Source organism: Rattus norvegicus, chromosome 9 (genome assembly GCF_036323735.1).
Source record: "Rattus norvegicus strain BN/NHsdMcwi chromosome 9, GRCr8, whole genome shotgun sequence".
NCBI classification, from domain to species: domain Eukaryota; kingdom Metazoa; phylum Chordata; class Mammalia; order Rodentia; family Muridae; genus Rattus; species Rattus norvegicus.
The window spans coordinates 33,825,968-33,848,574 of NC_086027.1; the positions used below are offsets into that span (position 1 = coordinate 33,825,968).

General features: G+C 41.9%; 1 protein-coding gene across 4 annotated transcripts in view; it reads right to left on the bottom strand.

Moving 5' to 3' along the window:
• Positions 1 to 12,521, bottom strand: part of Smap1 (small ArfGAP 1) — a 92,000-nt gene extending 79,479 nt beyond the window's left edge. Inside the window, exon 1 of one of the 4 annotated variants that reach the window (NM_001427332.1) lies at positions 12,145 to 12,464. In NM_001427332.1, coding sequence (NP_001414261.1) covers positions 12,145 to 12,262 — 118 coding nt within the window. In that variant the 5' untranslated portion in view covers positions 12,263 to 12,464. Of the gene's footprint in view, positions 1 to 12,144 lie in introns of all 4 variants that reach the window. The other 3 variants (XM_003750668.6, XM_039084512.2, XM_039084511.2) reach the window with 3 other exon arrangements.
• Between the last annotated feature and the right edge of the window lie 10,086 nt (positions 12,522 to 22,607).

Sequence of the window (22,607 nt, forward strand, 5' to 3'; positions counted from 1 at the left end):
TTAATATAAAGAATAATTACATCCTCCCTTTAAAATATTTTCAGGGGACACATACATATAAAATGCCACTGACCATGGGGTTAGGGATTTAGCTCAGTGGTAGAGCGCTTGCCTAGCAACCACAAGGCCCTGGGTTCGATCCCTAGCTCCGAAAAAAAGAAAAAAAAATGCCACTGACCTGCTGTGCACCTAATAATCTATACTTGGTGTGAAGTATAAATATAGTCTGAATGTGAATATTCATAATATACAGAAACCTAGAGCTCAGCTAGGTGGGACTGACTGTAAAAAATCATTGTATAATACATACATACATACATACATATATATATACATACACACACATACACATATACATATATATGCACTTACTTAATATTCAGTTCTTTCAGTAGTTTCTGCTCTGAGATATCTAACCCAGCAAACTGTAAGTCTTCATATCATATCCTCCTTCTCTATCCAAGTCAGGAGTAAGACAGTTTCCTCTAGAATCTCACTTCTCTGAAGAGCTTAAGAACAGTTGGTTTTCAAAAACAGCCCTTATTACTCAGCCACATTAAAGTTAAGACAACCATAAATCAAATGGAAAACCTTTGATCCAATGCCTAGTTGTCTAGTAACAAAGCAATAATTCATTTTGGCAAAACAGTCATAAAAATTAAGAATTTTTTTCAAATCTATGGCAGAAGGATTCTTTGCCATACAACTCAGTACAAATTAATTGTTTTCCAAACTCCCTGAGTCACTGGTATGTTAAACAAGCTACAGCAAGTACAGGATTAAGAAATGTATGAGCTGCTTTCCAGAACAAACAAGGATAAAATCAACATTCTAGTCTTCAAGCAGCACACTGTCAGAAAGGAAGCTCAAAGATGCACAACTATGCTAAAGCACCAGGTTGACCTCTCATGTTTCGAATTTCTGGAAACTAGTTATTTCTAAGTCCTGGGAAGTCAGCCATTCAACTCACACCAAAAATTCTAGTAACACAGAACCAAAAAGTTATACAGCTCCATAGCTATTTGGAGTTTACAGTATTTACATATTATGAGCAAAAATTCTTCAGATACTATGTTTTCTCCAGGTATGGCTTGCCTTTTCTTCTTTTCAAAAACGATAACTTTTTTTTTTTTTGTTGTTCTTTTTTTCGGAGCTGGGGACCGAACCCAGGGCCTTGCGCTTCCTAGGCAAGCGCTCTACCACTGAGCTAAATCCCCAACCCCCAAAAAACGATAACTTTAATGCTAATGAAATTAAATTCTCACACTTTTATCATTATAGAACATGTGTTTGTCGTACTCAAAAAAGCCTTGCCTACCTCACAGTTCCAGTGATCTTTTCTCACATTGCTTTTAAATGTTCTAGGTCTCAAATTTAGCTTTACGATCAATTTTAATTTTTATTATGTTATAAAGCTCCAAGTACATTCTGTTGCTATGATGTGAAAAGAATATCTTTTCCCTATTGAGCTGCCTTGCTCCTGCCACTTTAGTTAGGAGACCACAGTGAGTATCTTCCAGATTATCATTTATCTCTGCCTACCTACCCTTACAGCATCACCATGCTGACAATAGCCAGAAAGCCAGGCTTCCAAGAGTTTCCTTCTTTTTACAATACTCTTGACGCTTATGAGGAAGCCTCTTTGTATTTCATTATTCATTTTTAGAATAAACTTGTTAAATCCTAAAACAAAACTATGATTCTGACAAGGATAATCAGAAATTAGGACTGTCATCCTTAAAACAAAGTGTTCTAATGTGAACATGGCCTATATGTCCACTCTTGCAACACTCTCTTGTAAGTCCTCAGAGCACAAGCCTTGCACAAGTTTTATTAAATTCATCCTGAGGTTTTTATACTTTATGCCACCATCACAGAAATTTTTCAACTTCAAAATATTTGTTGCGGGGTTGGGGATTTAGCTCAGTGGTAGAGTACTTGCCTAGCAAGCGCAAGGCCCTGGGTTCGGTCCCCAGCTCCGAAAAAAAAAAAAAAAATATTTGTTGCTAGTATATATGGTTGTGATTTTTCTGTATTTACTTTGATCCCTACAACCTGAATAAGCTCAATTCTTGGTTTTAATGGTTTGTTTTCATAAATTCTTAGAACTTTCTACATAAATATATACACTGCAAAGATAGTGTGCAATAATTTTTCAATGGGTATGCTTTTTTAGGTGGCTGTTCTAAGAATGACTGGTTTAACTATTTCAGCACTGTCCTGTGCTGTTTTAAATACACCTAAAGCACCACCCTTTATAAAAACCTAAGTTCAAAAGCAAGGTGCCACAGTACAGGATTGTAACACAAGAAATGGGTACACAGGGAACACTTTATATCTTAAATGTGTTCAGCTACTTTTCCAATACCATCTCCATTCCACACACATAATTTTCAAGAGCACAAATACATTAACTAAACACATCAATGCTAACCTCTAATTCTTAGAAATTTTCTTATATCAGAAGATAAAATTTTCCTGAATATGATTGCCCACAGAATTCTCATTTCTTTTTAATCTGGGGCCTGAGCACATCATTGGTCTTTGAAATATTCACAAAAGAAATTTACAAAAGATCAAAATCAGACATCCGAAGTTCTATCATCATTTTGACCTCTTGTGAAACCTAGACCAAAAATTACTTGAATGGGTTGAGAACAGATGATAGAAGTTTGCTAGAAAGTCAGTAATTCTCTCTCCTTGCTGTGCTCAAAATCCTCACACCATTCAACATATGTGAACATAATGCTGGCACATGATAGCTTTATAAAAATGTGTACATAAAACTATAAATAAGTTCTCTATATGGCAGCTAAATACTATGACGGTTGAACAGAGCTCTAGCCGATACATCAAGCAGACAATATTGATAATGATAATTACACATGACCTGGATATTAACCTATAGAGGCTTTCTTTAAAATGAAGAGTAAGAGGAGGTCTTGTAGGACCAGGAAGATGACTCAGAATAAAGCCACCCAATGATCTGAGTTCAGTGCCAAGACAGACACAACAGAAAGAAGGAACAGACTTGTGCAAGCTGTCCTCTGACCACCACATGTGTATCATGGTACACACACACACACACACACACACACACACACACACACACTCTTAATTTAGAGGGAGGAAGTGGCAAGATGGCTCAGCAGGTAAAAGTGCTTACCACAGATGCCTGCCACCCTGACTTTATTACCACAAATCCCAGAAACGTATGTAAAGGTGCAAAGAAATAACCACAAATCAAAACATGCTCATACACCCACCACAGCACATGTGTACACAGAACATACATACATACATACACACACACACACACACACACACACACACACACACACACGAATGCACGTACAAGCAAAATTAGAATAAATAATTTTAAAGAAAGTATTTTTTAGGAGCCTGGGAAGATGGCTCAGTAAGATTTGCAAAAATAAGCAAATAAGTAAATAAGCAAAATAATGGGGACCTGAGTTCAAAATCCCAGCACCTACAGAAAAAGCTGAAGATGGCTGTGTGCTTGTAACCTAGCATTGGAGGACAAACAGGCAGATCCCAGGAACTTGCTGGCCAGCCAGCCCAGACTCAACAGCAGGCTTCCAGTTCAGAAGCTAAAGAATGCACTGACTTCTGTCTTCTGTATCCATACAGATGTATATACCTACCTACTTACATACATATGACCGCCACCCATACCTACACAAAATAAGGCTACTTTATCAACTGAATGTGTACCTCTAGACTAAGTTGATACTATTAAAACTAACAGTAAGAGGGTTGGGGATTTAGCTCAGTGGTAGAGCGCTTGCCTAGCAAGCACAAGGCCCTGGGTTCGGTCCCCAGCTCCAAAAAAAAAAAAGAAAAACTAACAGTAAGGAGCTGGAGAGAGGGCTGAGTAGTTAAGAACACTTGGTACTCCTGTAGAGGAATGGGGTTCAGTCTCTAGCTCACAGCTGTCTATAACTCCAATTCCAGCAGATCCAACCCTCTCTTCTGACCTCCATAAACACATAAAGGCAAAGCACACATATATAAAAAGTAAAAATAAATCTTAAAATATTTTTTATTTAAACTAAAACGTTTTAAAGGGAAGAAGGCTCGGGGGTGAAAGTCAACTAAAGGAAGTGGAGAGCTGTTGAACCCTAATCACCCCAGGAAGCATTGTAGAAAGAAGGCTTTAAAAGAACAACAGAACTCTGCAATTTATAATATTCCTGCAAAATTTATGATACAGCTTGAATTGATTTAAGAGAATACTAGGTAAGCTGACTCAGCAAAACCTAAATTTTCAGTAGAAACAAGTTCTATAAAATATAAACATTTAAAGCTAGAGAGCTGGCTCAGTCAGAAAAAGCACTGCCACACATTTGCAATGAGTTCAGATCCCTGAGAGCCAAACAACCAGGCATGGCAGAGCTGTCTGTGACTACAGTGCTGGAGACACCAGAGACCTCTGTGGCATTCTAGCCAGCTAGACTACTAACAGAGTAGAGCCAGCCAAGATATGCCAAGACTTCAACATGCCCTGTATGATATACACAGGAACACATATATTACCAATTATGATGGGCAGTCTCTAAGATCACCCTCAGGTTCAGCAGGTTGCTAGAGGACTTGAAGAGTTCAACATTTGATGCTGCTATGATTTACCACAGAGAAAAGAGCAGGCACAATCAGCAGAGAGCATCAGGAGTAAGGAGTTGTCTTCCACTGGGAAGACACTGGATCATTGTAGCTGTGGGTTTTAACAATACATGAACTATCAGAGACGATCACTAGAGACTCAATGCCTAAGACATTGTTGGGTCTGGCCAGTAGACATAGCTGTCCTGCACACATGCAAATGAAAGGTACTGAGGGGAGTATTCAGAAACATTCTGGGAACAGTAAGAGATTCATTATTACTACACATAGAGACACCATCCCAGAATCCTCGTTCTTGGTTGCCAAGCAAGAACAGACTGCAAATCAGGCAACTCTGGGCACACCGGCAGATTGGTAGATCCTTAGAACTCCATGCACCTCCTCCCTATTTTGACTCCCTTGTCCTAAAAAAGAATCTGAAATATAGTAGTCACCTAAACCTTTTACAAAATAACATTAAAAAAAAAGAAGCAGCCCTGGTTCTACCACCTCTTGGCTATACAGCTATTTAGATTCTAGACTGTCACCCCATCAGTAAACAGTTGAAAGGAGCACCTACCTCGAAATGCTGGTTTAAGAACTAAGTACTACAAAGTATGTACAGCATCTCCTAGAAGAAAGATTACACAATTAGGATACTATGTAACCTTTACCCAAAGTACATGGGCGCTAGCTCACCTCTAAAGTTCCCTCATAACTCTGCAGGTCTAGCATAGATTTGACATTAACTGATAATGACTGCATGTCTACCGAAATATTTAACTAGCTTATGGACAAGAGTTGAAAAACTTTTTACAGGAACAATGATATTTGGCACAGTACTTAATCTTCATGATGGTGTGCTATGGTATGGATATGTCTGACCACCAAGCTCAGTCCTCAGTGTGATTATGTGAGAGCTGGCAGAATCTTTAAGTTCTAGCTTACCCACACAAACAGGATGGCCTGAATTTAATCTCTAGCACACATGTAAAAAGCTAGCATAGAGCTGTATGCTTTCTTAACACTGAGGAGGTGCAGAGGTGAATCCCTACAGTTCATTTTGCCTATCCAAATCTGCAAGTCCCAGCTGTCAGTCTCAAATTACAAAGCAGATGGCTCCTAAAGAACAATACCCAAGGTTGACCTCTGGTTGCATACATATACATATTCATTCCCTCTCTCTCTCTCTCTCTCTCTCTCTCTCTCTCTCTCACACACACACACACACACACACACACACACACACACACACACACACACACGAACCTGTACAGTAGGTGAATAGGTCATTAGGAGTGCTCCCCTCCCCTTCAAAGGCAGTTCTCACCAGATAAGTTCCTGAGAGCATTGACTTGTTATAATAAAAACAAACCAATATCCTCCCACTCTGTCTTCCTGTTTATCTCACCCTATAAGCTATCACATACCATATTTGATACTGACAAGGGGCCCTCCCTCTCCACAGCCTCTCAAACTATGTGCTCTTTCCTGCAAACCTCAACTTTTTGGTGATAGCAGCAGAAAAACTAATACTGTCCAAAAAAAACACTGACCTGTCCTACCAGCAAAACTGTTTGTTATAGAAACTCTTTACAGTGGTCAGGACACGGGGCAATCAACTTTTCTCATAATTAAACTTAAATTAAACGCCCTCTAAATTTCTTTGCTCTTCCTTGAGAAAACTGAAAACTAAGGAAGAAAACAATGGCTGGATTCTACCCATCCATTGGCAGTAAGGAAAACAAGCTTGAGTCTGTGACTTATATAATCAGAACACCAAATATTTTACAGTCTTAGTGACAACTAGGGTTCAAGTTTTTTAAAGATCAATAACATTTATATTGGGGGTTGGGAAAGGTTCCAATCCTTTAGGGATTTTGTGTGTGTGTGTGTGTGTGTGTGTGTGTGTGTGTGTGTGTGTGTGTGTGTGTGAGAGAGAGAGAGAGAGAGAGAGAGAAACAATGTGTAAGAGTGTGTGTGAATGAGAAAATCAAGTGTATGTGTAGCTGAATGTCTCTGTGAGAAAGTGTGTGTCTATGTGAGAGAGAATGAGAGTATGTGTATAAAAGTGTGCATGTGCATTTTACAGAAAAACTACTGGTATGTAATTCTTCACTGATGAAATCGAGTCATAAAAGAATATTGCAAATAAATTTTAAGGACAAAAAGTTACAGGGAGAAAAAATACAGTTCAAGTTTTAAAATAGTATGTCAGAAAGGGACCACTGATTTCCTCTGGTCAGATTTCCAGCTCTGATACGAGGGTTCTATACATGATTATCAAACAAAGCCTCAAGATCAGCAGAATCCCGAGAATGACAAATCTACAAAGACTAATAAAGTTCAGCATTTGAGGGAACTTTCAGATTTACAACTTTTTAAAAATGAAGTATAAAAAAAACCCAAAACACAGAAATAGTATAATAATGTGTGTTTGCTTTAATGCCAGGTGTGGGGATGTGGGGCTGCTGGGGAGCAGCTGACCTGCCTCTTGCTCTAGCAGAGGCGCTGTTTTGCCGGCTGCAATTGTGGGAACCTTTCAGAGGGTTTATAAAATGCTAGGACCCTAAGAAGCAGGGTTGGTGGTTGGTGGTCACGTTGTGCTAGTAATTTTGCTTGAAGAAAAAAGAAAGAAATTAGATTCAGAGATCTCTCTCCACTCTATCCTTCTTTCTCTCCTATCTAGTAGGGGGGTGAAGTGGGAAGGGGAATAAAAGGTGGGAAAAAGGAAGAACCCACAAAGTAGAAAGGCCAGCTCCAAGCAAAGAAACAAGAAATAAATTCAGAGATCTCTATATTCCCCCCCACCCCACCCCACCCCCATCCTTCTTTCTCTCTTATCTAGTGATAAGGATAAACCCAAGAGAGGGAGACAAAGAGTGGGACAAAAGAAAACCCCACAAAGTAGCAAAGACCAGCTACACACCGCTGTGCATATAAATTAATTCTGTAAGCATAAACATTAGCTCCTCAGAGTAAACTTTACTTTTCAGTAGAAGTTCTTGTCTAAGAGTTTTCTCTAACAAGGTTAAAATAACAAACACACTAAAACATGTTCTCTAACCCCCTGTCATGTTTAACTCTTGGGAATGGCTCTTAACAGCAAACATGTTTCTGTTTCCACTCTGAAGAGATGTTTGAACATATTAAGAGTCAGCTAGATTTTAGGCACGTGGAAAGCATGAGCCATCCTGCTACAGTAGAAACTACTGACAAAGCCGTCTCATAGCATCTCTGTCTTCCCACCTAGTTACCAACTGAGTGTGAAAGACAGCTATGGCCGTCAGGGGTCAGAGTCCAGAAATGACTCCTGAGTTTGAACTTCCCACAGGTCTTTCAATGATCCCTTAAACCCCTAACTAAAACTAGACAGACGCAGTGACTGCATCTCCACCCTGCTCTATATCTGGCTCGTACACTGGCATGACACACAGGAAGCATAGTCCTCTCACCCTTGGCTTCTGACTACTAGCAATAATCACCTCACTCAGTAACTCATCTCAACCAAATCTGATCATTTATGAAGACAGCTCACCAAAATAAATGGCCATAGAGAAACCATTTCTACCTTCCACATTCCATACCCTGGGTATATACAGCTGAGTCCTCTCATTCTTGCTCTAGCTAGTGAAAGTGCACTGTACCTTCACCTCACAAGTCTCCTATGATTCAGTGTTCCTCCAAATGCCACTCCCTTTTACAATGTACTCTCATTCACACACCCAACTCCCCGCCTCTGATTCTGTTCATTCTCTCATTCATACAACCAAAAGATATTTGCTGAGTTTTCCTACCAAACACCATTCCCTGTGCTTAGGGTTGAGAAAGCTACTCTGAGCAAGATAAGCAAGACTTCTCCTTCAAAGTTGCCATTCAATAGAAATATGGAGTGGCCAATCATTACCACAGTGATGTTCTAATTATAATTGTGGTAAGACTTAGGACAGTGTCGCAAGTGTACAAATGGAAGCAAAGCTTAGTCTAGGAAGATGAAAGGGAGCTGTTTCCCTGGAAAGGACATTTAAGCAAAATGTAAAGATGAAGGAAAACTGAAACAATGGAAAGCCAGAAGGCTCATACATAGGACTAGTGCAAAGGCTTTTGAGACAGTGCTCCAGGAATCCAGAGCCAGTGAGCAAAGGTCAAGGCCCAGTGAAAGAAACAGGTTACTTCTTAGAGCTGCGACCCTCACACCTAACACACTGTTTCAGAATTACTCATTTGCGGTTATTCAGTCTCCACGGAACATACTCCATCCTCCAGACCTATGGAATAAAGAAGTGTTGGAATTAAGAAAGCGGCTTACCTCTGAGTACTACAAAGTCTCAACAAAGTCAACTCTAGGGTGCAAAACCCTGAGTCTCTGACTGCCCTAAATCTTACTGAGCAAGAGAATAATTTTCATTCCAATTTTTACATATTTAAAACAACCAAAGCCAGTATTCCTTTTGAATGAAGCTTTAAACTCTGAAAATTAAATTTGAGATGGCAAATTTAAGATGATTGCACATCCTCACTGCCCATACTGCCACCAATTAACAACCATGAGAACCGCATTAGACTCCTACAGAGCCACAGTGATAGCCACAGATGGGCAGCTCCATCTGGCAGTTCTTACTCTCCAGTTGTACAACGTATTGGCGACCAGGGTCAAGAGCAGGAGCCAGAACCTGTGCCATCCTGTCCTCTCCCTTACTAATACCGTCAGTACTGGAAATACAAGCTAATGACTAGGAAAATGTTAAACTCCAACTGGCACTCCTCTGCTAATTCCTGTCAGGTAACAGCAGGTGATAAACTAAGCTTTCCTTTATGTCCACGGTATCAAAGAATAATGGGCAAAGTTTGTTCTTTTTTTAAAGTAAGAAAACAGAACTTCAGCACCTAAATTTATTATGGCTCCTGGCATATATAACAATAAATTCCAAATCATACAAAAAGCCAAGGATTCTACTATAAGAATATGCCAGAATGGGCTCACCCATACCAAAGGCACAAAAAAACTTTACAAAAAAGTGTTATAGTTATAAAGTTATATGTGGTAACGCATACTCAGGAAGGAGCGATAGGAAAACCACAAGACTGAGGCTAACCAGGATGACAGACCCATCTCAAGAAAGAGGAAGGATGTAACCATGGTAAAGTGTCTGCCTACCTACCATATAGAAATCAATGGTGTTGGATCCCACAGTGTGTACACACACACACTCACACACACACACACACACATACACACACACACACACACACACCTATAAAACCTACGTAAGATATGAAATGGCCACACCAGTGAATATTCCTAAAGTATCAAACAGTAAAATAATTTACAGTAATAGTTTGTACAAATTAAAAAAAGATAATTTACAAAGACATTATTCTAGATTTGGTAGAAAATCATAATCTTTCTAAACCACTGACAACAGATTCCACAGCCTTCAAGTCTACCCCACTTTTCCCATGTCTCAAGAAAAATAATATTTAAGTGACTAAACATGAGCGGAATACAGAGCTGTTCACTCCACACATGTGGATTGGTTTCAGTGGTTACACAACCGTAATCAAAACAAATGTTGCCTACCCTTCACAAGTAAAACCTCTTTTCCCAATTAATGAGGGGGACAGACTGTTTTCCTTCCATCTCCTAAAAACAGTAAATAAAAAAAGAAAAAAGTTAACACACTTAGTGAAAATCTGATTGCAATACTTTTTTGGAGGAAGACATCTGAATTCTTTAAGTTACTTCTACTCATGTAAGGAAATCATTGGCTTACGTAACTCTTTTACAAACTTGTATGAGTCTTCGTGTGCCTCTCTACATCTGCACACCTGATGGCTCCGGCAGCCAGCAGAGGGCACGGGACCTGCTGTAACTGGAGCTGCAGAGTGAGCTGCTATGTGGGTGCTGAGACTCAGACCCAGGTCCTCTGGAAGAGCAGCCAGCGCTCTTTACCTGGACCATCTCTGCAGCCCTGAATCACTTGCTCTTTAAGCCCAGCTTCCCAGTTCCCTGCATCTTTACCTAACTACAGTAGGACTCTAAGTCATGAGGCTCTAGGTCATGAGACGTAGACTAACTCTGGCCCTTTTTGTTCTTCTTAGCTTCTGATAACTTTTTTCTTTTTGATAACCTATTTTATGAGTGTTTTACAAATAAACAGATAAGACAGTAACAGAGCTTCAATATAGGACAGTATTTCCAAATAACTACATGCGGAATCAAGTACCAAGGAAGCAAATAAATATTACTACAAAAATCAGGCATGCCTTTTCTTTTAAATGCCTTGCCTAAGGATTACATGGGATAACTAACTACAGTTGACTCAGTCAAGTTACTATAATATTGTGAAGTGCTTATAAAAATTCTAATTAAATGTGTGCATGTGATTTCATCCAGTAAGCCAGTAGCTGTTATGACAGAGAGATAATACTGATCTTATGAGGCTCAATTTATTCAAATACCACTCAGCATACTGTAATAGACTCTTTTGCTTGGTGTTGAGAGAAAACAGTAAAAACTCAAGAAAAGTACGTTAAATGATGTAGAAATCTTAAGCACCATTCACAATGGCTGTCTCTGCTCCGAGCAACTATTTCCCACAGAATCATCAAATAAATGTATTTACAATTAAATATTTTTCTAACTACATACAAGTAGGATTTTTAAATCTGCAACATGCCTCTCCATATTACTTACATTAAAAGTAAATCACATCTCCAAACAAAATGGATCAGCTAAAAAGTAGGGTGTCTGTTTCAAAGGCTCAAGCCGAAACCTCCACCTAAACTAAAATTAGTAGGTTTTTTTTTTCTTCTTCTTCTCTGTATCTTTAAAATGCACCTTCCACTTTTATAAAGCAGACAGACCAGTGTCCACATATTCTCCAATGGGTTAGACTCTCTGGGAGAATCTAACGACTGAACTCTTCATCAACATAGCCCACTTTCCACAGGACACATGCAAATTCCTCTTCACTATAACACGTGTCTGTGTGTGTGTGTGTGTGTGTGTGTGTGTGTGTGTGTGTGTGTGTGTGTGTTACATAGTATATATAACGAAAACCCTTTCTCGATTATGTTATGCAGTGACATTTCAAACCACCCCCAAAACACCGTCCTTTTTCAGAAACAGACGTAAACGCCCTGTACAAGAGCTGTCAGGTGGGCAGGCAGGTAGAGCTCCATCTGGGACACCAAACACAGGGTTTGAAAGGGAGAACACGGTCTTGCCTGAGGGAAAGAGGGAGGGTCAGCAAGGGGACAGGGGCCCTAAGGGCGGCTCCACCCACGGAGTAGCTGAGGCTGAGGCAGGAGGGCTCCCACAGCCCTATGAGCACCACCCAGCCGGCGCCCGAGGCGGTGGCAGCGTCGCGACGCCGGCTCGGAGCCGGAGGCTGAGGCCGCGACCTCCGTGCGAGCGGAGCCTCCCGGGAGGGCCGGCGCGGACAAGACGCCGCGGAGGGTGGGAAGGTCACGGCCGCAGGAGGCCCCTGCCGAGCGGCCACCAAGCCCGCGCGCTACCTTTGGCCTCGCAGTCGGCGCAGTACTTGTTGTCCTCCTCCCTCAGCAGTTTGGACAGGATGAGCTGGTGCTGCTCGTTCAGCTTCTGAGCCTTCTCCCGACAGGAGCGTGTCGCCATGTCGGCGGCGGGGCGGCGGGCCGGGACGCGGGCGAGCGGGCGGACGGCGCTGATGAGGCCGGGCGGGCGAGGGAACCTGGCGCCGCTGGGGCCGCGGGCGGACTCGGCCCAGGAAGCGGCGGCGGCGGCAGCGGCAGTGGCGGTGGCAGCGGCGGCTGGAACCGGAGGAGGGGCGGCGGCGGCCGAGGCAGCGCCGACGTGTCCCGCCTCCTCGCCGGGCCCGCCGCACGCTCCGCCCGAGCCGGCGAGGGGCGGGGCGGGAAGAGCCGCGGCTTCCGGGAGGACGGAGCTCTGAGCGCTGCGCATGCGCCCAGCTGCCGGCGTGCAGGGTGGCTCCCAAGGTGAGTCCAGACTGGCGTCTGGCGCTCCCCAGGGCGAGTTTCCCAACGCTTGAGACCTGATCTTCACTTGAAAATCTCTGGAGACTTGGAAATGGAAGAATTTTTACCGGAAAGCGACTTTCACTTGTTTCCCAGCCTTTGTATTTGCCTGCACAGCACTGGAAATGTTCACATTATAGTTATATTGGGTAAATGCATCTCCATGTTTGTGCGTGGGAAGTTTGGAAATGGTATTCAAAAAGCTAGAGGTACGGATGGAATGAATTGAGGCTAAAGGTGTCTAACATTTTAGAGGAAAGTGGACGTGCTTTGGAGGTAACGTTTATTGAGCGGTTACCCTATGTAATAAACTATTTGCTCCTTTAACCCTACTGCCCCCGACAGTATTGATAGCCTCATATATAGGAAAATGAGACAAAAGAGTCAAGTCACTTGGCCATGCTACAAGTGGAAGAGTTAAAAGCAGGCAATAAACTCCATCTAGGAAGAGAGAAAGTGATCAAAAACGTGAAATATTAAAGGAATGTCGCTTTAAGAAATAGTGTGCTGCTAGGATCCCTGGGAGAAACTCAAGTCTGTTCCTTCTAAAAGTCCCAAAGACAAACTTAGGTAATTCCAATGAAGTTCACTCAGGAGAACCAATGAAGTAGTTAGGCTTGAACTTAAAAGAGTAACTGGTAGGGAGTATGGATAGGAGCATAGGTGACCTTAAAATAGCCACTCTGGGAGGTCTGCACCCAACAAGGATGATGAACTCTCCTTGGCAACCTAACACGGAACTCCCTCCCTTCATCCGCCCCCACCACCTATATCCTCTTGCCCCTCCCTAAGGCCAGACACAAGCAGGACAGAATCTTACACAAAATGACTGAATAGTCTGGGAAGGGTTACTTCCCTAAGTACCCCTGTGCCCTCCTATGATGGAGTAAATAGTCAACAGGCCCAGTTGTGATGGTCCTTTGCAGGAGGCCACGCACAAGTCTCCGGAAGACTGCAAGTTCGGTGAGGAAAGTTTTCCTACACAACACAATATAAAGGACATTCTTCACTGCAAGAAAAAAAAAGCTTAAAAAAGAAGATGTCCTCGATTATAGCCCATCGGGTTCACTAAGATTGCACTCAGCGAAAAAGTTGGAATGATTTGGCTTGCTGTGAGGTAATGTTAACGATACTAGGTGGGCCTTATATGAGCAGAATAAACACAGCCCTGGATGAGTAAGAGAGATGTAAGATTGGCAGGATTCTCTGTGGTACACTCTACCTATCCCTCTTGGGCTTAAGATTCCAGAGAGATAAACGTCGATCGTGGCAGGGACTCATTGGCAGCAGAAGACGCCGTCGCTGGAGCAGAAGCTGGAGGCCATCTTGGGACAGCAACCAGGAAGCAGAGAGAGCATATTGGGAACAGAGAGGCTTCAAAACTCAAAACCTGACACAAATGACATACGGCCTGGGCAAGACCACGCCTCCTAAATTTACCCAAACAGTGTCACTAACTAGGGACCAATTATTCAAACATCTGAGCCTAGGGGGGCCATTCTCATTCGAACCAGCACAATATGGCAAGATGAGCCAGGCGCTGTAGGAACCATAGTTTAGCAACCTAGGATTCCATTTGGCTCAGGTTATAGACACATACCACTGTCCCTTTAAAAGTGAGGACGTTATTAATTCTTGAAGACTTTCATACATACAATGTATTTTTATTGTATCCCCCACATTCCTTCCTCCTCTACCTCCTCTCCAACCCATCTCGACTTAGTTTCCTCTGTTTTGGTTTCTCAGTGTTTGTTTGGGGGTTTTGTTTTAATTAAACTCACCAAATCTTTGGGTTGTTTTTGTACTCCCCATACATACCCATGACTGTTGGACTCTCCACTAGAACAGTGGTTCTCAACCTTCCAGGTACTGCAACCCTTGAATACAGTTCCTCATGTTATGATGACTCCCACCCATAAAATTATTTTTGTTGCTACTTTATAACTGCAATTTTGCTACTGGTATGAGTCACAGTATAAATGTGGAGGTTTGAATATGCTTGGGCCAGGGAGTGGCACTATTAGGAGGGGTGGACTTTTTGGAGTAGGTGTGGCCCTATTGGAGGAAGTGTGTCACCGAGGGCATAGGCTTTGAGACCCTTCTCTGAGATGCCTGGAAGTCAGTCTTTACTGACTGCTTTTGGGTCAAGATGTAGAACTCTTGGCTCCTTCTCCAGCACCAGGTCTGCCTGCACACTGCCATGCTTCCTGCCATGATGATAATGGACTGAACCTCTGAACCTGAAAGCCCAATTAAATGTTATCCTTCATGAGAGTTGTCTTGGTCATGGTGCCTCTTCTCAGCTGTGGAAACCCTAAGACAGTCTGGGTGAGAGCAGGGAGCTATCCAGCCTGAACGAGTTTTGGGCACATGAACAATAAGGCAAGCCATGTCTCCAAGCGGACTTTTAGGAAGACCTTCTTATTTATCCTCTTATGTCTATGCATAATTAAACATGCATATTATTAAAATTGGATGTATTATGGGGAGCGACATGTACAGTGAACAAAGGGCTACATAAACTTTATTCTTAATGACCAAAAACCTTTTCCTCTTGAACCCCATAAAAGAAAATCCAAATACTAACAAATGGTTGAAGATGGAAAAGAGGAAAAAAAAATGTGATGACTTTTTAAAAATGTACACAGAAGATTACATGAAAGCATGGAAGGCATGACCATAGGAGGCCATGGGGATCTAGAATGTATTCAAAAAAAGAAACAGGAGCCATGGCATAGGAAATAGATTAAAGGCAAGGTGTTTAAGCTTTGAGACAAGCTATGGTGTTTGATATTCCATGGGCAGGAGAGACAACAGGCGCTTTACCAGGTAAAATGACTTTGCACTCAGAGATACACTGCATCACTCTATACAGTAAAAGCTTTGCACTCCGTGAATCAGTGGTAGTGTGGAGAACTTGGATGGGGAAATCTGTTATCAGAGGAACAGATGATAGGGCTGCTACAATAATAGTCCAGAGAAGTTAGGCCTATTTTAAGGAGATAGCATAGGATTTGAGAGAGACAGAATCAAGTGATGCTTTAAAATTAGAAGCAGCAAGATTTGGCAGCTGACTCTATTTGGGGGTGGGTGGGTGAGAGAAAGGAGGTGGGAATAACACCAAGACTTCTAAGTTGGGAGACAGGTAAAATAGTGATGCCATTAACCCAGATCAAGAAGAGAAGGGGCAAGCCTTTCAGTCTGGCAACAAACTGTGCTGGGGGTGGGGGGTGGGGGGTGGGGGTCTGGCCCTTCTGGCATTCTGCACATTCATCATCCAACTGCCTGTCACCATCCTATAACAAGCTACATCCTTCACTAAGGAGTTCCTGGTCAGCAGCATGGCCACCATTATTTCAAGGCCTGGGCACCAGCCTAGCAGATACAATACGCCTAACTGGTATATTGTAGGTCATAACCTAGAAAAATAGGGAGCCATTGGGGATGCCCAATGGTTGTGTGTGTGTGTGTGTGTGTGTGTGTGTGTGTGTGTGTGTGTGTGTGTTGTTGTTGTTGTTGTTGTTGTTGTTGTTGTTTTGCCTTTTGGTTTAAAAGATTCATCATCAGGCTGTTGACAGGTGAGAGGGCTTAGCAAGAAAAGGCATGTGCCATCAAATCTGTCTGAGAAGTTGAGCTTGATCCCCAGAACCCACAGGATAGAAGAAGAGTCAACTTATCCTCTAACCTCTACATCCATGTTATTGTATCATCCATGTGGTAGCATGTGCTCCTACACCACACACACACACACACACACACACACACACACACATACACACACACACACATACACACACACACACACACACACACACACACCACGCATGCACGAGTGCATGTGCATATGCACATGCACCCACGCAAATAAATAAATAGTTTTTTAAAGAGAAAACTAAAAAGAGGCCTCTCTCCTCCTTCCCTTCACCACCTTGCCTCTTACTCCCGACTCAATCTCTCAAAATGTCATCTCGCAAGACTTTCAAAATCAAATGATTCCTAGCCAAGAAATAAAACAAAAACCATCCCATTTTCCCCACAGTTCCAGATATAAACTCTTAATAAAATCAGGTACAAGAGCGCGCTCAGTCTGGAGGGACCCACACATAATGGAACAACTGACTTCCTAGGCTGAATCATGGCCGTGCAGATGCTGAGTCCAACAGTCTTACCAGATGGAGCTGAAAGTCTTTACCCCCGAGTCGATCATGTTTAAATTGGTAATCTGACTTTTTTTTTTAACTTGTTCTAAATTGAGTAAATTGGTTGTTTGGGTAATAAATATATAGGTGATTTTGAAAAAGAAAAATAGTTATGCCAGAGAGGACTACTATCTGTGGTTCTTAAAAAAAACTATACAGGGGTTGGGGATTTAGCTCAGTGGTAGAGCGCTTGCCTAGGAAGCGCAAGGCCCTGGGTTCGGTCCCCAGCTCTGGAAAAAAAAAAAAAAAAAAAAGAACCAAAAAAAAAAAAAACTATACAGAACACTTTTATGATGTATGATGAAATACCATTACTTGCTTCTTCATGGAAAAAGTGAAATATATATTACATTTATTTATTTGCATTGTGCACATGCACATGTGCATGTGCATGTGTATGTGTGTGCTGGCCATGCCATACATGTAGAGGTCAAAGGACGGCCCTTCAGAGTTGGTTCTCTCCTTCCAATATGGGAATACCAAGAATCAAGGTCAAGTCATCAGGTGTCATGGTTTGAATATGCTCGTCCCAGGGAGTAGTGCTATTAGAGGTGTGACCCTATTGAAGTAAGTGTGGCTTTTTGGAGTAGTCTTGGAACTGTGGGTGTGGGCTTTAAGACCCTCATCCTAGCTACCTGGAAGTCAGTCTTCCACTAGCAGCCTTAATATGAAAGACGTAGAACTCTCAGCTCCTGCACCATGCCTGCCTGGATGCACCATGCTCCTGCCTTGATGTTAATGAACTGAACCTCTGAACCTGTAAGCCAGCCCCAGTTAAATGTTGTTCTGTATAAGAGTTGCCTTGGTCATGGTATCTGTTCACAGCAGTAAAACCCTAACGAAGACATCAGGCTTGACGGCAGTGGTTCTACCCACTGAGCCATCTCGCTGGTCCAAGAGTAAAGTTTCTGTTGAAGATGACCCACACACCCTTTCCTCATCTTCCTTCAGAAATACATCCTTTCCCAATACTCGTTATGAAGCAAGTGCCTATTTATACAAGGATTCGAGGCATTCCTCTGCTCAGCACAGGAAAAGGAATTTTTCAAATTCCTAATTCCTCATCCTGATGTTTGCTTAGTAGCCATACTTGCGACAAGAAGCCAGCAGAGTGGAGTCAATCCGTTAGTCACTGCTATGCTGCTTTGGAGAACAGAAAGTTATCTTCATGTCTCTAAAAGCAAAGGCCTGATACAAGGTGGAAGGGGTGGCTTGTCCTCAAGGTTGACCTCAGAAACTCTTGATTTCTAGACTTTACTCTCCAAGAAGTTTGTTAAAGCGCCATTAAATAGCTACGACAGCGTTTTTGACATTGTCTCTTCTCATCCTGTACATTCCCCAACCCACTGTCTTTGCAGGAGAGTTGCCTGTTCCTCACATCCACAGTCAGCCATGTATTTCTGAGTTCCTTCAATGTTCCAAGTACCGTGGTGCTACATACAGAGGGATAACAGAAGGGGACCAGTAGGAGGACATACCTATAATATCACTCAAGGTGTGGGGGCAGAATCGGGAGCTTGAAGCCAACCTTGGCTATGTATAGTATATATCTATATAGTATATACCCACATATAGTATATTAGAGAGATATTTTATCTCATATACATTATATGTCTAAAATATATTTTTATCATATATATATATTTGAAAGAGGGTCTTACTGTGTAGCCCTAGCTGGCATGGAATTCTCTCTCTCTCTCTCTCTCTCTCTCTCTCTCTCTCTCTCTCTCTCTCTCTCTCACACACACACACACACACACACACACACACACACACACACATATACACATACCAGACAACAAACAAACAAACAAGCAAATAACCCATGAGAGCTTCTAAACCAAACAGCTATAACCTCATCTCTTTCTACTATGATAGCTGACAGACTATTTTACACAAAGACCAGCTTACCTAGTGCTCTCAAGACAGTGCTAATAACACACAGAAGCCCTTAACAAACATCCGCTGAGAGATAAATGGATAAGTGAGAGTGAATGTTGGTGCTTGCTCATGAAAACATTTAGCATCCAGAAGTGAAACTAAGAAGCATAACTCAACACACACACACACACACACACACACACACACACACACAGAGAGAGAGAGAGAGAGAGAGAGAAAGAGAGAGAGAGAGAGAGAGAGAGAGAGAGAGAGAGAGAGACGCTGAATTTTCTAGAATAAGCACTCTGACAACAATGAGAGCAGAAGAGAGGATACATCACTGATGGAAGTAAGCCAGCACAGCTCTTGAAGGTTCAGTTTATATTCCCATTTTATACTCTGCAATCATAGGGCACCGCTGGCAAGCAAGCAGGATTTTACAGAAGCATACTTTACAGTCAGCAGACTGTTAAGGGCAATGACCCAATGTTTCAGCCATTCCTCCAGGTCATTCTGTTCCAGGCAAGCAAGTGACGTCACGCTTGGCAAACAGATGACAGTGCAAACAATGCTTTAAGTAAATCATTAAATAAAACAATAAATTAGTATCTAATAATTGATGTTTTCTATTGTGTTCTAATATATATGTTGCTGATATATTTATTTATATCTTATATATATTTTGTCTCAAATATGTTTATTTTTACCTCATGTATATTTTATCTCATGTATAATTATCTCATATATATTATAATGTATAGGTCTTAAATATATTTATTTTTATCATACGTATTCAAGACAGGGTCTTACTACATAACCCTGGCTGACCTGGAACTCCCTAGATAGACCATGAGACCAGGATCTCAAACTCATAGCGATCCTCCTGTATCTGCTTCTTAAGCTCTGGAATTAAAGGCATGCATCACCATGCCCAGCTGAAACATAACTTTTAAAGCAACTTTAAAAAATATATAACATGCCCAATTCTGTTTTATAAACCCACTGTGTGGCACTTCTTTTTTTTTTTTTTTTTTTCGGAGCTGGGGATCGAACCCAGGGCCTTGCGCTTGAGCCAAATCCCCAACCCCGTGGCACTTCTTTTTAAGTGCTTTGTTATATTTATTAATTAATGTGTGTGTCTACACCCACTTTTGCACTGTGCCGCTGGTGTGGAAACCAAAGGAGGCCTCATGGGAGTTGGTCCTCTCCATCCACCCCATCATCCAATGATGATTGAACTCATATCATCAGGTAAGCAACTGAACCATCTTCCTCTCCTTCTTTATATCGCTTCGAATTCCCCTTCCAGTCTTGATCAAAACACCAAACTTTCTTTGGTATATCAGTCCTTTCCTTTCGCTTAATAATGTATTTCACAGAATCTGCATTTCAGTTTAGAAGGGTAAATTCTAAGTATTCATAAATGTACTGTTGACCTCGAAATTGAAAGTGGAACTAACAACAAATCCTAAAGAGGTCTGACTGGGCACATTGTGCCCTCACAGACCTGATCCAAGCAACACTCTACCTTCCACAGCTCAGTTGCTGGAGGAGAGACTCAGTTATTTAATTTTATGTAAACAGGAGACATAAATCCAAGCTAAAAGATACATGTAAAATAAATATATTGCGTGGATCTGCCTTGGATCTGGCCCACCTGCTTAGTACAGTGGTGATGCTTCTGTTTTACTTTGAACCATGATCTCTCTTTCCTACTAAGTGTGTTTTTTGAGGGATGACCGACAGCTGCTACCCTTATAGTACACACATGACCACTCAGATACTTTTCTTTTGGGAACATCACCAAGAAACAGCTGGAGGTCACTCATCCGCATAGCAGCCTACCTCGCCCCGTCCTACTCCCTGATCCCCACAGACACTGCAGCCTCTGTCCTTTCTTAAAACTGACTGGTCTGCTTTCCCTAAGACTCTTTAACTGGTAGACAAATGTAAGGAGGGGACCCATTGCTGATAATGAGCACCCATCTGAATGTGTGTGGCCTTGCGATGCGAGTACATGGAGAGCTATTCGAGTTTGATTATGTCAAGTGCTGTGGCTGTGGGTGGTTAGATCGCTAAGGCACAGTCACCATGAATGTGTCAGGGCCTTGTGCAAGGGGCCCCAAGCTCCTGCCAAATGAGATCCTGTGGAGAGAAGGGCAACTGTGAGTAAATGTTATCTATATATAGATCTAGATATGTCTATATTTACATCAGAGAGAAAGCATATATGTAGAACTGTCTTTGAACTTCCCAGCCTCCAAACGGTGAGCAACAAAATCATTTCGTGTCTAGGTAATTAAACCTAAGGCTTTTTGCAATAGTCGCCTGAAAAGACAGGACCATGAAAGAATGTGACCTCTTTTTTTTCTAGTCTTTTAAAGAATCCATTCCTTTAAAGGAATGCTGTGACGAGACATTTTACACACATGTCATTTTCTCCTGGTGTCACATTTTACCTTCTGACCAAAATTATCGTCTTCATAACTATCAGCTAAAAGTAACCACATTCTAGCAGGGAGGAAACAAAGGAAATTGGTATAGGTTTGTTTAAAATTGCTTGTTTAAAATTAAAATTGTTTGACATTCTTATCCCTTGTCACTTTAGGAGAGGCAAAGATTTCTTAGGAGAGGAAAAAGTACTGGCCATAGGGGGGAAAAATGTATCTTTAAATCTCAAATTTCCTGCTCTTGTAGATGAAGTAAAATATGATCTGAGTGTGTTGTCTCAGACCCTTAATCCCAGCACTTGGGAAGTAGGGACAGGCAGATCACTGTTTATGGTCTGCTACATAATGAGTTTGAGGTCAGCCTACCCTAAGTGAAACCCTTAAAAAAAATGGCAAATTAGATTTAGAGTACATGGAGGTTTGAATGACAATGGCCCCCATAGGCTCTTACAGTTGAATACTAGAGTCTCAGTTGTTGAACTGTTTGGGAAGGATTAAAAGGTGTGGCCCTATTGGAGGAGGTGTGTCATAGGGGCAGACCTTGATATTTCACTAGCCTCCTGTCAATCTCAGTGTCCCCTCAGCTGTCAGATGCCATCATGGATTCCAGCCCTCCGAAAGTGTAACCCTAACTGAATGCTTTCTTTAGTAAGTTGCCGTGGTCATGGTGTTGTGCCACAGCAAAAGAAAAGTAACTAGGGCAGTGACCATATCTGGAATACGCGACAAAGACAAAAGCCTGGCTGAGAAATGTGTAAGGAATTCAAAAGACAGTAAGAAAAAGCCAAATGATCCATAAAATGATAAGATGTGGGGACAGCACAAAAGAGATATGGGAGCCACTAATAACCCTATTGTTAGTCTTTAGGGAAATGTAAGTAAAAATCACAGCGTGGTTCCACCTTCAACTTGCTCTGATGACCACTTTTTTTTTTTAAAGATTGGCAATATTAATATTAAGTTGGTAAACAACTAAGTCATGTTGCCTGCAGGAATATGGAGTTGTGTAAGCATGTTGAAAAACAAGTTACCAATATGCATCTATATTTTCAATTCTACTCCAAGAGAAATGAAAATAATATGCACAGAAAGATTTATATAAGACCATAACAGCTTTATTAGACCGGCTGTTAATGTTTACCCACACACTTCGGCTTCATCCACTTTCCAACTTCCATATCTTCTCACAGCTCTGGACCACCCCAGCCTGAGTCTCCACCCCAGCCTCGATCCCTCAATCTCTTTCATGATGTGAGAACCAAGGGCTCCTTTCCATGCCAGCCACAAGAAGCATCAAGGATCGGCGTAGAAGAATCTCGGATACCTAGAAAGAGGAGATGCTCCAGGTTGAGCCCTTGTGAGCATGCCCTAAGGCTTGGATTCCCATAGGGGTCGCGGAAGGCTATTTAAGACCAAGCTTCAAAGAGTAGAGGAT